The sequence below is a fragment of the Miscanthus floridulus genome, chromosome 8, assembly GCF_019320115.1.
Source record: "Miscanthus floridulus cultivar M001 chromosome 8, ASM1932011v1, whole genome shotgun sequence".
NCBI lineage: Eukaryota > Viridiplantae > Streptophyta > Magnoliopsida > Poales > Poaceae > Miscanthus > Miscanthus floridulus.
The window spans coordinates 81850786-81867030 of NC_089587.1; the positions used below are offsets into that span (position 1 = coordinate 81850786).

At 45.5% G+C, this 16245-nt stretch overlaps 2 protein-coding genes across 3 annotated transcripts; both read left to right on the plus strand.

The window, feature by feature from the left end:
• The first annotated feature begins 9396 nt into the window (after positions 1-9396).
• LOC136472764 (uncharacterized) lies at positions 9397-13778 on the plus strand. 2 transcript variants are annotated; one of them, XR_010762410.1, is made up of 2 exons: positions 9397-10043; positions 10579-13778. XR_010762410.1 is itself a non-coding variant. In XM_066470471.1 (2 exons), the coding sequence occupies exons 1-2, from the start codon at positions 9398-9400 to the stop codon at positions 10627-10629; spliced, it is 678 nt and encodes a 225-aa protein (XP_066326568.1). In that variant the 5' UTR covers position 9397; the 3' UTR covers positions 10630-13778. The 2 variants fall into 2 exon arrangements, 1 of the variants encoding a protein (XP_066326568.1); XM_066470471.1 differs by having other exon boundaries at positions 10598-13778.
• A 1035-nt stretch (positions 13779-14813) lies between these two features.
• On the plus strand, positions 14814-15920 carry LOC136472765 (fasciclin-like arabinogalactan protein 1). Its single transcript, XM_066470472.1, has one exon. It carries the CDS (start codon positions 14930-14932, stop codon positions 15749-15751), a length of 822 nt encoding a protein of 273 aa, XP_066326569.1. The 5' UTR covers positions 14814-14929; the 3' UTR covers positions 15752-15920.
• The last annotated feature ends 325 nt before the right edge of the window (positions 15921-16245 follow it).

Here is a 16245-nt window from a genome sequence, read left to right on the forward strand (position 1 = left end):
CACAAACCTAGACATACCTGCGCCAAGATAGTCTTAGGTCACCTTTGGTACAACTCAGGTCCAATTCGTGGGTTCGATCAGCGCCGCACAATCAGGGACACTACCGGATGCCATGTCGATCAGGACTCTAACCTGCCCTTGGCCTCACACCGGCTCCCCGTACATCCTTACTACTTCTAGTGTGCGCACTCTAACAGAACGAGGCCCGTCCTGAGTTGAGCTACTCAGCTTCACGGTCGGAACGAGTTATCCAGCCAACTAACTGAGAGACATGCGTTCAATCTTGGCAGAAGTGTCAGCAACGGTACGGTCCTTAATCGACACATACGGGATCAACATAGCCAACCGAACACCATTGCATATGAAATCCCACCCGGTCTCCACTTAGATTATATCCCATGGTTATTTTTCTACGATAACAAATATAGCCAATCGTGCTCCGGTATCCACCTATATCTCGTAGATGATAGGAAATCACCCGACTTCTACCGGTCTAAGCATGGCTAAGTATATATTCGATCCTGAACCTACATAGGGTTCAAGGTATATGTCTGGACAAGAAAATTATATGCAAGAGTTTCCAATCAACTCCTATAACCTAATGCATCAAACATAAAAAGGACTCAAGTTGATATTTGTGAAATATAGGAGGCTTAAAATACTCCGGGCTTGCCTGGGATCTGACACAAAGTCAGTCCAGTTAGCTTGCATCATCTTGGTAACATCTCCAGTCCTAGCACTTGCTTAGTCCTTCTATCTTCGGGATAGGTTCACCATACACCGTCTTCGGGTTTGGCTCCAACATCATGTTCTTCACGTGGTGCATCTAGCGTACATAGATGAGATGCACAATATAGATGTATGAATGCATGGAAGTGCCATATATGATGCATCACAAGAAAGCAAGCAAGACAAGTACAAGGTCAAGGTAGCATGGCACACAAGTTAACTTAAGTCTAGCTATTGTAACCATTTATCAATCAAAAACTAATTTAAGCAGAGCACCATATAAGAGCTAGGGCTGCTGTGTGAACAACACCCATATAGATATCCAACTAATTAACTAGGGCCACACCATTTAGAGCATGCACAAGTAACATCAAGAATGGGCAATCAACTTAAGTGCATACACAGAGTCTGGTCAGCAGCACAACAGTCACTCGTTCTAGCCACAACTGGGGTTATATGTATCAAATAAAGGTGATCCTAGACTTTTTAGAAAGCTTAAGAAACTGTCTATAACTTTGTTATTAAAACCAAAAGCTGATTCACCAACTAACAAGGTCAAAATACATCGTGAAGCAGGGCCTATATAATTAAGGGTAGAAAGCTGATAGTACCTTCAGAAATGCATATCTCGAGTTCTATTCATCCAACAAGCATGATCCTTAACTTTATAGAAATATTATTAAGTTATCTACAACTTTATTATTATTATCTTAAGATAATTCTACAGCTAACAAGGTTAAACAACATCAAGAAGGCATCTCTGTCTAGATTTGGACAGAACCCGCCATTCCACTTTGAACAGCTCTAACTAGAGTTCTAGACCACCAAAAAGGGTGTTCTTGGACAATTTTGAAAGCTTAACAAAATCACTACAACTCGTATCTTATTACCAATACATGATTCTATGTTTAAATAAGCTAAACAATACAATCATTTAGATCTGTCCAGAGGACATGCAAAAGCTGACAGCAAAATTATAAAATCTATAAATCCTAAACCATCAGGACTAAAATCATGAAAGTTTAGGACAAGCAATATAAGGAATTTATCTACAACTTTTGTATTTACCATATCTTCAGAAAACATCATTTGCATCATGAAATTATCACCACAACAAAGACTGTACATGCAGCCATTTCAGCATATATGCAAGAAGGTTCTTCATCTAGTTCTTAACAAGATTATATATGTATGACTAATTACATGGATCACAAACTACTATTAACATGGTTACTCAACCTTAGTTATGGTTAGCATGGAGAGCACCCTAATCATATATTTAAATAAGGAAAAAGGAAAATTAACAAGTATGCATGAGCAATGTAAACACTAGTTGTTATATTCACAAGAGAGCAGACACAAACTATTTACACCACCAACCCATCATGAACATGACCATACCACCTTTAGCTCAAACCACATGCAACAAAAGCATCACAAGAATATTCATGTGATTGTTTGCTACTAAGCTCTCATTAGCTTTTATATATATTAAAACCTATATATTAATTTTAGGTGGTGTTGCAAACATATAGTTTAGAGCTCAGATTTTTATGAATGAATGATGTTATCAAAACATGACTATTGTATAAAGATTACATGCTCAGGTTTTATAATTTAATTACTATGAAAAAGACAAATTGCTATTGCAAGAAAATAAGTGAGAGCAAGATAAATCTAAAGATCAATATTTTCCATAAACACAGAGCCATGTTAGGGTTTCTCAGGCCACAATATCACCATGCAAAGGCAAAGAAACCATATTTCACATTTTTGCATATATAAATTACTTATAAACCATTTAAAATCATTTATCAGCACTAAACAAGTTAAATCAATAACTCAGTCACACATGCACCAATAAACCTAAAATTTTTACCACAGCACACTAATGACATAAGTAGTCTACCATAAAAATTTAATAGCAATTGGAGCACCACAACTTTATATATGAATTTATTCCTAGAAAACCCTAATTAACATGGATAAATAAAAACAACAAAAAATCTTCTAATAACACATATCATATTATGACTCTACTGCATAGATCTACTTTCAAGGATTCTCAAAAGTCTTCATTTTCTATTTTACGATTTTTCTACGATTTATTATGATTTTCCAAAGTTTCAGCTAAATTAAAAGTAATAAAGGAGAAACACATTTGCATCAGAGACCCTGAACTTTCCTCAAATATCGATTCTAGCAAATAGGTCCTTCTAGGCTCTATTCATATGAGTCTAGGGTTCACAGTTAGGCCCTTCCCTTTTCTCAAATTTCTGCTCATGGTCCCTCTTCTTCTCTTCCTCGTCGTATAGAGCAGAGCTCGGCAGGGCGGCTTGGGGCTGACTGGAGGAGGACCGATGGAGGCGAAGAAGGGCCAACCGGGCTACACGGCTGCGAGGCATGCCTACATGCGCTCGTAGCATGGCCCAAGGTGGCCCATGGCCTACTGGCCACGTAAGCAGGCGACAGCAGCGGCTGCTACCTCCGACGGCCTGGCTAGCCGGTGGTAGAGGAAGGCTCGACATGCACTGGAGTGCCAGGAGGCCCGCGTGCACCCGCGGGTGACCGAAGACGGCCTGGAGGTAGCTCGCAGAGGCCAAGCCATGTGCACCGACGGTGGCGATGGGAGCGGCTCTGATGGCTGGGCTGCTCCGATGGTCTCCTGCTCGGCCGAGGAGCGCCGGCCAGAGAGGAGGAGGCAGAGGCGGAGGCGGTGGTGCACGCGACTAGGGAGGAGGAGGCTCGAAGGATAGGGAACACGACAGCAGCGAGCTCGGCTCGCCTTGGCCATGACGGTGCATGCTCCGACGTGAGCAGGGGCGAGGGAGAGCGTAGAGGGGGTGGAGAGAGTGAGGGAGAGACTGAGAGGGGGCTCGGGCAGCTCCAAATTAAGGCAAGGAGAGGGCAGGGGCGCGTGGTGTGGAGGAGGATGCGCGGTGCTATAGCAGAACCGCCTAATCTAATGCCTCATAGGAGTGCTTGTCTTCCATTAGACACTAAGCACTCGAGGAAGAACACTAAATTACTCGGTTCCGTTGGGCACACCCCAGGGGAGAACCCGAAAATCCACATTTTTGCCATCAGGATCACAAATGAGAGAACAAAGCTTATATCATTCTTAACCATTTCGTACATCCCTTTTAGTACAACATCAGAGTATAATAGTTATTGTATAACAGCGAAATGTAATCATATTATCAGAGTTATAAATAATTTAATGTACAACATAATTTAAACATATGATCAGAATTATAGCAGAAATAAACATCTATTAATGATATGATGAAGTATTGATATATAAACTACTACAACAGATTATGAAACTTTCATTTATAAAAACATTTGGTGAGAGTTATAAATAAAAACTATGATCGCGACGTAAAGGAATCCTCGCTGAGCCCACCAGAAGGAATCCACACACAAGGGTCAGCTCTAGCATCAACCTATCACCTACAACAGGGGGAATAAAACTCTGAGTACTCAATTGTACTCAACAAGACTTACCCGACAGGAGGAAATAAAAGACTTTAAGGATATGCAAGGCTATCTGACTTGTGGGTTGCATTTGCAGGAAGCATTACTAAGCGTACGTCCTTATATTTGATTTTTATTAATAGCCGCATTGATTCATTAACTAACCATTCTATATAAGCACCTATGCTATTTTCAAGTAGGTGGTAAGCAATTAGATTTCCTTTTCCATCTTTCATCTTTCATCTTTCATCTTCAGTTCTTACTACGATGCTAAACTGCAGACAAGCCGTACCGGATAGCCCGGCGATTCGCGAATCAATGCCCCCAGCTGGGTACCCCGAAAACACACGCCCCGCTTGTACCCCAGGCACAAGCAAGACTAACCCATCACTCTCCTGTCCCGGGTGTCTAGGTCCCCGTCCAAACTGGGACTCCAAGCCCCCGCCCCTGAGTCCCGGACTCAGTGCGGTGCAAGGACCTCCTCCACCAAAATAAAACCCTAACAGTCGGTCCAGAAAGAGCCGGATCCGCGACAAGAGAGCAACAAGTCTTCCAAGCACCCATACACAAGTATGTGCTCGGGATAATAAGTCTGTGACCTGCCTAGAGTCATATGCAACGATCGGTCCTTAACCGACCAGACAGGGAAAAATAGTGTAACCAAGCTATGCCCCGTGTCCACGGCGACACAACTCCTTACACTCACCAATACCCAAACCATATCCCTGCCCGATCACTATTTTCCTTTCCACCATTTTGATATTTTCCAAGTGATAGTAATTCAATAATATATTTCCTATCTCTCGCGAGTGACAGGCAATCACTCGACTTCTATCGGAGTCCTATAGCATAGCATTCTACACGATCCTGTCATACTAGTAAGACTCATAGGAATAAAGATATATATGCAAGTGGGTTTCATTCAACTCCTTAAACTTAAAGCACAAATATAATTTAAACTGCAGAAAAGTAGAGGTTATGCACCGGAGTTTGCCTAGGTAAAATATAACCAAAAGTTAGCATTCCATCCTCGTGATATGATCACCATAGCATCATCTTTCAGCTACTCCAGTTGATCCCACGATCCACCATCGTTCCTATTATGATATGTATTGATGCAAATGCATAGATGTAAATAATCAACGACAGCCGAAATTCTTAGAAATCCAATCACGCTTCCAAAAGTACCATTTCTCCAGCAACTCCCGATGACTCCACAATCCATCGATGTCCCTCCGTCGACGTCGAACTCGCGGTACTCGGCAAACAGACACAATTAAATATTCACATAAATTCAACTGCGTTCCAAAAATTATGAAACTTTATGGATAGGTGGGGTTCGATTTTAGATGAATTTAGGAAGAAGTGATGGAATTGGAGTTAACATAGTGGAGATATTAATTGTGCAAGGTGGCCGCTAATTAATCACGAGGAGAGAAAATGAAACATGATTAGTGGCCACCAGCTGTCGCTGGTTATTAGAAAGGGAAAAGGAATAAAGAAATTGGTGGAGTGGATTAATGGCTCATGACTCTTGACTTTACGTGTATAGGAGCTGAGTTGGTTTTTGGCTTTGCTACTGGCACATGGCATAGGACAAGCTGCTGCTGTGGACTTAAACAAAGAGCAGAGCGGGTATACGGCTAGGATTCTTCGAGAGAGACACAGAGAGCACCGAGCGTTTGTGCTCCTCAGCTCGTCCACCATGGACAGCTGCTGGACTTTCGCCTGATGGCGATTCTGGCCATGACTTTCAAATCTAAGGGCATGGGGAGGTAGAAGGGAGGTAGGGGATGTATGGGGACTATCTACCTTGGTCAATTGCAGCTCAAGGAAGGAGATCAATAGAGCGTAGCCTTGCCAGGCAAGAACAGAGAAACTCGATTTAGAGAGCAAGATGGTGAGCGGCGGAGTGGGATGTCTCGGCAGGCTTGGCGTATCCTTTATAGGCAGGAGATGCGAAGGCGCGACAGCGACGCGTCGTAAGGTTAGCGGCTAACTAGCTTGCTTAAAGGTAATAAAACGTTGCTGCGAACGACGTGATGCTAACTAGCAAAAGATCAAAAGAAAGCAGCAGATTATCTTACAGAACTCACCTTAATTTGTGCATAAGAAGCTGATAATTTCATCTTATGCACCTCACGGCCCTCCTGCATGGCTTTTGTAAAGAAATGGTCATGCTCTCCCACAGCCGTATATGATGAGAAATCTAATAACTCGTTGGAGCCTGCTATAGCGCTCTCAAGTTCGAAAAACTCTGGTAGCAGCTCAAGCTTTTCTCACATTGTCACAGCAAGAGTATAGCAGGACCTTGGAGCTACGATTCCACAGAGTGGCCCCAAGAAGGATTCCTTCAGATTCTTTGTCTGGAAGGCAACACAGTCATCGGTATCATTTGTTAGGTGCAGCGAGCACGAGATCATTGACTTATTTGGCTCTGAGGGGAACTGAAGATGGAGTGGCTGGAAGTTGAGCCACTTGAGGATCATGCTCAGCAAATAAGGGTGAATAGCAAGGTCCACATTAACGAACTTATCTTGTTGCCACAAAGAATCGACTAATGACTAATGAACTGAAAGTATCTGATACTCAAAATACAAAAGTTTCAATTATAACGCCTAATGAGAATTATGAGACATATGTCAGCAACAAACAATAGAGGTATATAGCAATTATGCTTTTCGGATGAACAGCGTTTCCAGGGTACCACAGTGTTTTCCACGGCGCTACAGTGTTCCACGGTGCTACAGTGCCCTCTGCGGTGCTACAGTACCCGACGTGCAAAGACGTGCCAGCTGCAGTGACCTGTGTTGGATTCCAGGCGAGTATGATGCACGCCGAAAAAAAATAAACGAAGCTGCTGCGCTCTCTTTCTCGTCAGTTCGTGCTTAACAAAATAAACTCGTGAGTTTATATGTATCGTTCTATTTATTAATGGATTTTATTTTATTTATAAAAGTTGATTTTCATGCTTAATCTAACCGAACAAAACGTTCTCTAGAATCGTCGTCGGACATTCCTGAATATTTCTACGCACTGCGTAATTTATTTTGAGCGTTGATTTGAGTCCACGAAACTAAGTCACACGGGATTCACTTGTCGCAGCAAGTACGTTTTAAATTAAAAACCCGAAAAACTCGTTTCGGAAATTTTTCTTAGACCTAAATCACGGTGCTAAATAAACTCGTAACACTGGGGGTGTTACAGGCGCTAAGCATGGCAACCATGGGGCATTGCGTCGAGCACGTGGTGTGTGGTGAAGTGGGCAAGGTGGGAGCTAAATTGGGCCGGCTACGGGCCAATTTCGACCTTGGGCCCAAAAGCAAAGTTGTAGCCCATGAACAACTCTAAAAATTTTATTTAGGGGCCATGGTCATTATGCAGTAGATTAGCGGTTAAATAAGCCCTAAGTTCACACCGTCAACGACTTAATGAGGTTTAAGGTAGAGCTCGGTTTTATTGGTTTTGGGAGGTCAAACTTGGTCAAACTAAGTCCATTTTTTATATGCTGTTCTCCAAGAGGTAAACTCCAACTTTTATATTTGGCTCAACTTGAGTTGCTTAACAAAAATATGAGAATGCGAGATGTCAATCATCATCAACATTGTAATCTCAGACTTAGCCAAATTTTCGAGATCCAAAACAACACTGGGTTCAGTTTTGAGGCCTCAGTTTGACTAAGTTAGGTGTCAAAATATCTCTTGACCTTTAAACAAAGTTTGTTCCCCAGAGGCCAAACTACAACTTTTATTTAGGGTCAAACACCAAAATAAGTACAGAACTTATAGTTCTACTTTGGTCAAAACAACATCTTAAATATGCTTAAATCATCCTTTTTGATCCATTGAAGCATTTTCTAGGCATTTGCTCAACATGAACCCTTCATAGCTTTTGTTGTAGAGTCTAATTAGAGTCATTTGGGCAAGATTACAAGGTTTAGTTGACATCCCATGTTCCCATTTACCTGATGAAGCAATTTAAGAAATGTTATAACTTATCATTCTATGTGACTTCTTGGCTTCAAACTTCCTGAAACTTTTTTCACTGGTCAAGATGGACGCATGTTGATGTAATGTTCACAAAATAAGCATGTTCAACATTACTCATGCAAAATCTTAACAAGGGTCCACAGGTAAGCAAAGTGTATTGCCCAAGTTCAAGTTGGGGCTCATTTTCATAGGTTTGACCTCAACACCTTCGTCACCACTTCAGAGATAAGGAACTAAAGCTCTTGATTATCACTTAACATGCCATGTTTGAGCTCAAACCCACTGCCTAGCAAGTGGCTAACACCCGGGGTGTTACAGAGAACTTCGACTTGTATGAGTGGCTTTGGTACAACACATCATTCCATTCTTCATTAAACAAGACACCATTTTATGTCATGTATGGTCATGAGCCACGCCAACTAGGAATAGATGTGGAAATTTATGATGTTGATGACTTGGATGAGTGGCTTAAGGACAGATCTCTCATGCAACAGCTGCTACAGCAACATTTGCTCAGAGCTCAGAAGAACATGAAAACTCAAGCAGATAAGAAACATTCTGACAGATCATTTGATGTGGGAGATTATGTTTATATGAAGCTACAGCCTTACGTTCAGTCATCCGTTGCTCTCAGGTCATCCAACAAACTTTGTTTCTGTTATTTCGGCCCTTACCTGATCATAGCCAAGATTGGTGCAACAGCATATACTCTACAGCTCCTTGATGAGTCCAGAATCCATCCAACCTTCCACGTATCACAGCTAAAGAAAGCCATACCTCCTAATCACTCGGTATGTTCAGAGTTACCTGTTCTTTCTGACAGCCTTCAGGTACCTTTGGAGATTTTGGATCATGGTCTGCATCTTCATCGCGACAAGACTCAGCCCCAAGTTCTCGTCCGCTGGTCTCGTACACCTCTGGAGCTGTCCACATGGGAAGATGAAGACGCCCTTCGCCAGCAGTTCCCTCGAGCACCAGCTTGGGGTCAAGCCATCTTTCAAGGGCTGAGGAATGTCACCAGAGCACCTGTCCCTCCCACGAAGAAGGATGAAGACGTCGGCGCTATTCAGGAAGGCGAAGGTGGGCTGACTAAAAGGGCCAGAAGGTCGAACCCAAGAGTAATGGGTCATGTGTGGCTATAGTGGGCTAAGGCCCGTGTAATGAGAGCAAGTAGTGGTAGCCGTGGAGAGGAGAACTTCGACATGTATTCGGCTAAGGCACCGCACGGCAGAGCCGGCGGCAGCGGCGAGGCTCCGACGAACGCAAGTTCTACCCACCAAATCTATCCAGTACTATATCGTGGTACTTGGTCGGTAACATCTAGTATCAGATCTTCGGCCCTAGCAACACAATCCTACCTCACCCGACGACAGATGTCCATGGCATCATCGGAAGAGCAGTTCGGCCAGATCTTGGCGCTGCTCCGCAAGAATTTGAAGGGGATCCAAGAGCTTCGCAGTTCGATGACAGACATACGGGCTCTGCGGACCGACATCAACATCTGGAAGCCCTTGGTCGACAACCGCGTCAGTGAGCTGGAGCACGCGGTGATGGATCTCGGCGAGCACGTGGAGCAGGCGCTCGGGTCTCTACTTCCGCAAGCTCAGCCGGTGGATCTCTCGGTGGCGGCGCAGGCAGGTACAGTCACCATCGCCCAGCCTTCTCCGATCGCGGCTCACGGCGAACCCTCCGCCTCCACGAGCATGAAGGTGCCGGGCTCCGCCCATCTGGAGCCTACCCCGCCGGGGGCGGCTTCTGGGTCTATTGACCACGGCGAAGAACATACTAACCGGGGTGCTGGATTCGGGGTGGTGTACACCACTACCCTAGAACCTGCCCCAGTCACAGGTGCGCCAAATTCCTCGAACCCCTCTGCTCTACAATTCGGTTCGATTGGTTGTACACCTAGTGGCTTGGCTCTGAATTGGAATTCTGCTATACCACCATTTGAGTTCCCCAAATTTGATGGTAGCAATCCCAAACTCTGGATTAGGAATTCCAAAACATTCTTTGATCTCTATTCTATGCCTGAGCATCGCTGGGTCAAACTTGCCACCATGAACTTCACTGGGTCTGCTTCCCTTTGGGTTCAGACCATTCCTGCTTTCGCTCGTGATATGTCTTGGAAGGAGCTTGGTACATCCATCTGCAGTAAGTTTGATCGGGATGAGCACGATCACTTACAGCGCAAATTTTTCCACCTTAAACAAACTCATACAGTCACAGAGTACATTGCAGCCTTCAGTGCTACAGTCCACCAATCACTTGTTCATAATCCTCATTTAGATCATTCTTTCATTACAAACCATTTCATCGATGGTTTCCGTGATGACATTAAATCTATAGTTTTGGTACAACATCCCCATGACATCGATACTGCTAGTTCCATTGCACTTTTGCAGGAGGAGGTATTGACTGGGACAAGCAAACATGAGTTTCGTCGTTTGGACAATACTTATGGCAAGAAGGTGTCGATCGATGGTAGCAAGTCTTCTATGCAGCCGTCTCCACCTTATATTAAAAGTACATCATCTAGTTGAGCAGACACTCGTCCACCAGAAGGGTCTGTTTCCAAGACCCCTGCTAAAGCTATGGCGGACCTTAAGTCTTACCACCGAGCCAAGGGTCTTTGTTTCAAATGCGGCGAAAAATGGGGCCCTGGTCACAAATGTCCCAAGGCTATATCTCTCAATGCCGTAGAAGAAATATGGAAATTGTTTGATGATGTTTCTGACTACTCTCCTGAATGTCCAGCCGTTGACAGTGATTCTGGTGATGATTTGATGCATATCTCTGTCCAGGCTATCAGAGGCACTGAATCTACAAGAACTATCAGGTTGCAGGACTATATAGCTGCTCATAAGGCCTATATGTTGATTGATTCTGGCAGCACACATTCATTTATCAGTGAACAGCTAGCTGCTTCTATACCTAGTTGGACTCCTGAATCATCCAATTCAAGTCAGGGTGGTGAATGGCAGTGTCATCAATTGTAATCATCAACTGAAGAACCAAGTCTAGGGTGTCAGTGGGTACACGTTCAACACCACCTTCAAGATCATTCCACTTAACGGTTATGATATTATCTTGGGAATGGATTGGCTTCAGCAAAATAGCCCAATGCATGTTCACTGACAGGATAAGTGGCTTCAGTTTACTCAGGGTAATTCCTTGGTCACTCTCAAAGGTATCTGCAATATGGTTACCATGGGACCTCCTATCTCAGTTCACCAGCTCCAAGCATTGGTCAAGGATGATTCTGTCCTCTATCAAGTACAAGTGAACATTAACACTGATTCTGCACCTGTTATGCCTGTGTTACCTGGTGAAATTCAGGCACTCATTGATGAGTTTGCAGATATATTTGAACCTGTCTCTGGGTTACCTCCTAGCCGACCAGGAGACCATACTATTCCCTTGCTTCTCGGGGTGCAGCCATTTAAACTCTGGCCTTACAGATATAACCCGGCCCAAAAGACAGAAATTGAGTCACAAATTAAAGAGATGTTAGAGAAAGGGCTTATCCAACTCAGTAGCAGTCCATTTTCATCTCCTGCTCTTTTGGTCAAGAAGAAGACAGGTGACTGATGATGTGTTGACTATCGGAAGCTCAATGCCTTTACAGTAAAGAACAAATACCCATTACCAATTATTGATGAGATACTAGATGAGCTTGGTGGAGCATCTTGGTTCACGTCCTTGGATCTAAGCTTTGGTTTTCATCAGATCAGACTGGCACCTGGTGAAGAGCCTAAAATAGCTTTCCAGACCCACAACGGTCATTATGAGTACCAAGTTATGCCTTATGGAGTTACTGGTGGGTCAGCCACATTTCAATCTGTGATGAATCATGTCCTTGCTATATTTTTTAGGGTGTTTGTGGTTGTCTTTATAGATGATATCTTAATCTATAGTTCCTCTTGGCCTGAGCACTTACATCAAATCAGACTTGTGTTTGAAGCATTGAGACAGCATAAGTTTCAAGTTAAACTGAAGAAATGTGCCTTTGCACAACAAGAACTCAAATAGTTGGGTCATCTAATTAGTGCTAATGGTGTTGCCACTGATCCTGATAAAGTCGATATCATTGAAAACTGGCCTGCACCTTTGACTATCAAGGAACTCAGAAGCTTTTTAGGCATGGCGGGGTACTACAGGAAGTTTGTGAGGAACTTTGGCCTTTTGAGCAAGCCACTTACAAACTTACTCAAGAAGGGTGTATTATTTCTCTGGACCTCTGAGACTCAGGCTGCATTTGATGCCTTGAAACATGCCTTGATCTCAGCACTGGTGTTACAACTGCCAAATTTCAGTAAACCATTTTGTATTGAAACAGATGCCTCTGACAAAGCTGTGGGTGCCGTTCTTCAGCAAGAGGGACATCCTCTGGCCTATGTGAGTAAGGCTCTTAGTATTAAATCCCAGGGTCTCTCCACTTACGACAAGGAATGTTTAGCTATCATGATTGCAGTTGATCATTGGCGCCCATACTTGCAACACTCTGAGTTCATCCTGAAAATTGATCACAAGATCCTATTACACTTGGATGATCAGCGTCTCACTACTCCTTGGCAACACAAAGCATTGACCAAACTGATGGGACTCAACTTCAAGATACTATACAAGAAGGGATCTGAGAATTCGGTAGCCGACGCCCTATCTAGAGCAACCCATCAAGAGTCAACCGAATTAGCTGCTACCTCAGTCCTACAACTACTCTGGTTGACTGACCTACAAAATGCATATTTACAAGACCCTGAGTTGTCGGAATTGCTACAGCAGCTCTCGGTTTCCTCTCCAGTTGGTCATTTCTCTCTGAACAATGGTCTTATCAAGTTCAAAGAGAGACTGTAGTTGGGATCACTAAGTGATTTGCATCATAAAATCACCACTGCTCTTCATGCCAGTCCATTGGGAGGCCACTCGGGCATGGAGGCCACTTATCTCCGATGTTTTGTTCATGCATGTCCTACCAAGTGGTCTAATTGGTTGTCCTTGGCTGAATTTTGGTACAACACATCATTCCATTCTTCATTAAACAAGACACCATTTTATGTCCTGTATGGTCATGAGCCACGCCAACTGGGAATAGATGTGGAAAATTGTGTTGTTGATGACTTGGATGAGTGGCTTAAGGACAGATCTCTCATGCAACAGCTGCTACAACAACATTTGCTCAGAGCTCAGAAGAAGATGAAAACTCAAGTAGATAAGAAACATTCTGGCAGATCATTTGCTGTGGCAGATCATTTGCTGAGGCCCGTGTAATGAGAGCAAGTAGTGGTAGCCGTGAAGAGGAGAACTTCGACTTGTATTCGGCTAAGGCACCGCACGGCAGAGCCGGCGCGGTGATGGCGGAGCTAGCTGCGGCGAGGCCCCGACGAACACAAGTTCTACCCACCAAATCTTTCCAATACTATATGGTGGTACTTGGTCGGTAACAATCTGATCGTGGTCGCCGCGGCAATTAAAAATAAGGCGCCAACGGGGTACGAGCCTCACTGCATTGGCGTTGGCGATTCCTTTTTCTTGTTCTTTTTGGCACAAATATATGTATACAGGCTCACAATTTGCATTCAGCAAGTCGCGGTGCACAGCAGTGCAGCTGTGGCGGGGACCCAACCCAATGTCCTGGTGGTCCCTTGTCCGTATTCCCTGCTTGTCTTTGTCGGAAGGCCTTTTCATTTCTCTCCGTAGTACTCTCTCTGCGTAAAAAACTCGGTTGCGATGAGCTGAGCAAAATCTGCTTTGAAGGTGTCGGTAGGCTGTATATGAGCAACTCAAGGTATTCTGTAAAATCTGAACCTAAAATTTTAGTTGCGGTAGGCTATGAGTAAAATCTGCTTTGAAGGAGTCGTTTGATGCACTGGATGGTGAACAGGCGACGCTCGGTGAAGTTGAAGAGCAAAATAACCAGCATAACATTGGGGGGAAAAAGAACACATTTTTTGGACAACAATCAAGAAATTGGGCTTCACGTTCCCAAATTACATTGGGAGCGCAAGATATTCATATATGACAAAAAAAAAGCCACACACAAGTCATGTGGCAAGCACGTCACACAATTTGAAGGTAAAACACAGCGGTCGCCACGGTGCACCATAAGATCCAAAATGCCAAAATGAAAGAAAGGACACAGGAGAAGAGGACAACAGGTTGTCCCCGAAATTTTGAGGGTAAGGACAACAACTCCATGCAGTACAATTGATAAACAAAGACAGAGCAACCACTAAATCACACGTTAACTCACACAAATTCTAATCCAACGCAGCTTGCTGGGACTGGGATTGAGGGATGGCAATCCTTGGTATTATCACTGAACCCAATGGCACCTCCATTTCCATTTCAGGGCGCGTTTAGTTCCGAAAATTTTTGGCTTTTGGCTACTGTAGCACTTTCGTTTGTATTTGACAAAAATTATCCAATTATGGACTATTTAGGCTTAAAAGATTCGTCTCACAATTTCTCGGCCAACTGTGTAGTTAGTTTTTTTTTTCGTCTACATTTAGTACTCCATGCATTTGCCGCAAGATTTGATGTGACGGAGAATCTTAAAAATTTTTGGTTTTTGGGTTGGAACTAAACGGGCCCTCAATCACAAAGCCAGCTCATCACCTCTGTCTTCACTCCCCAGTCACACTGCCCTCGCTCTCAGCAGCTCATCACTACGCGCTGCTGGTCTGCTGGAGTGTCGGCTGCTGCCATCTGCCTCCCGCTCACTCCCACGCGCCGCAATGCACCGCTTCCCCCTCGGCGCCTTCGCCGCCGCCGCGGCGCTCGTCCTCCTCCTCCTCCCGCTGGCCTCGGCCGCCACCGCGGCGAAGGCGACGGCGAAGGCGCCCGCGGCCCCACCGGCGCCGCCCAACATCACGGCGCTGATGTCCAAGGGCGGGTGCAAGGCGTTCGCGTCGCTGGTGTCCAAGTCCCCCGACGCGCTCTCCGCGTTCCAGTCGGCGGTGGGCGGCGGCGTGACGGCGTTCTGCCCGATGGACGACGCCGTGCGCGGGTTCATGCCCAGCTACCGGAACCTCAGCGCGGACGGCAAGGCGTCGCTGCTGCTGTTCCACGCGGTGCCCGTCTACTACACGCTGCGGGGGCTCAAGTCCAGCAACGGGCCCATGAACACGCTGGCCACCGACGGCGCTGCCAGCAGCTACAACCTCACGGTGCAGAACGCGGGCGACCAGGTCACGCTGCGGACGCCGGCGTCCGACGACCCGGCCCGGGTGCGCTCCACCGTGTACGACAGGGACCCCGTCGCCATCTACGCCGTGGACGCGGTGCTGGAGCCTGTCGAGCTGTTCGACCCCGTGGCGGACGCCCCCGCGCCGGCGCCCGCGCCAGTGGCGGACGCGCCCAGGGCCTCGTCGTCCACCAAGAGGACGCGGCACCAGCGACGGCGCGGCGCGGATGCGCCTGGCCCCGCCGCTGACGACGCCACGCCGGCGGACCAGAGGAAGGACTCCAGGAAGAACGCGGCGGCTCCCGGCGCCCCGTGTCGCCCAAGGTGGCTCGACGCCGTCGCCGTCGCCGTGGCCGCTGCCTTGGCTGCTTAGGGCGGGGTGGTTTAAAGATTTGTCTTTTTTTAACCCTCTCTGTGTCTCTGTCGAGATGCATCCGCACGAGCACGAGAAGTGTGTGGGTGGGTGGCTGCTGCGTGCGCGTGAGCATGGATGGAAACGCCACGGCCTTTTCTTGTCCTTCGTCCTGCTTAATTGCTTATTACTCCATCGATTGCTGTTGTTGTTATAGTATGAACAAGGTTGATAATTGATATGGCTGGTGACCTGGTGTACCTCAAATCTTGTTGATTAAAATCAGGGAACTGGTAAAATTACAGATCGCGGATGAGATGGCCTACCTAAATCCACATGCAGTTCATTCATCAATGGCAATGGGTGTATCGAGAGCAGAGGTTGAGGCAATCAGGGAGGGAAGCTGGACGACGACGGCGAGCAACAGCCAGCAGCTAGCTTCTCAGTGCAACATCAGCAGGTGGGCAACTGGGGCATGAATCCTGGCGTGAAAACAAGATGAATTGATGTTGCCA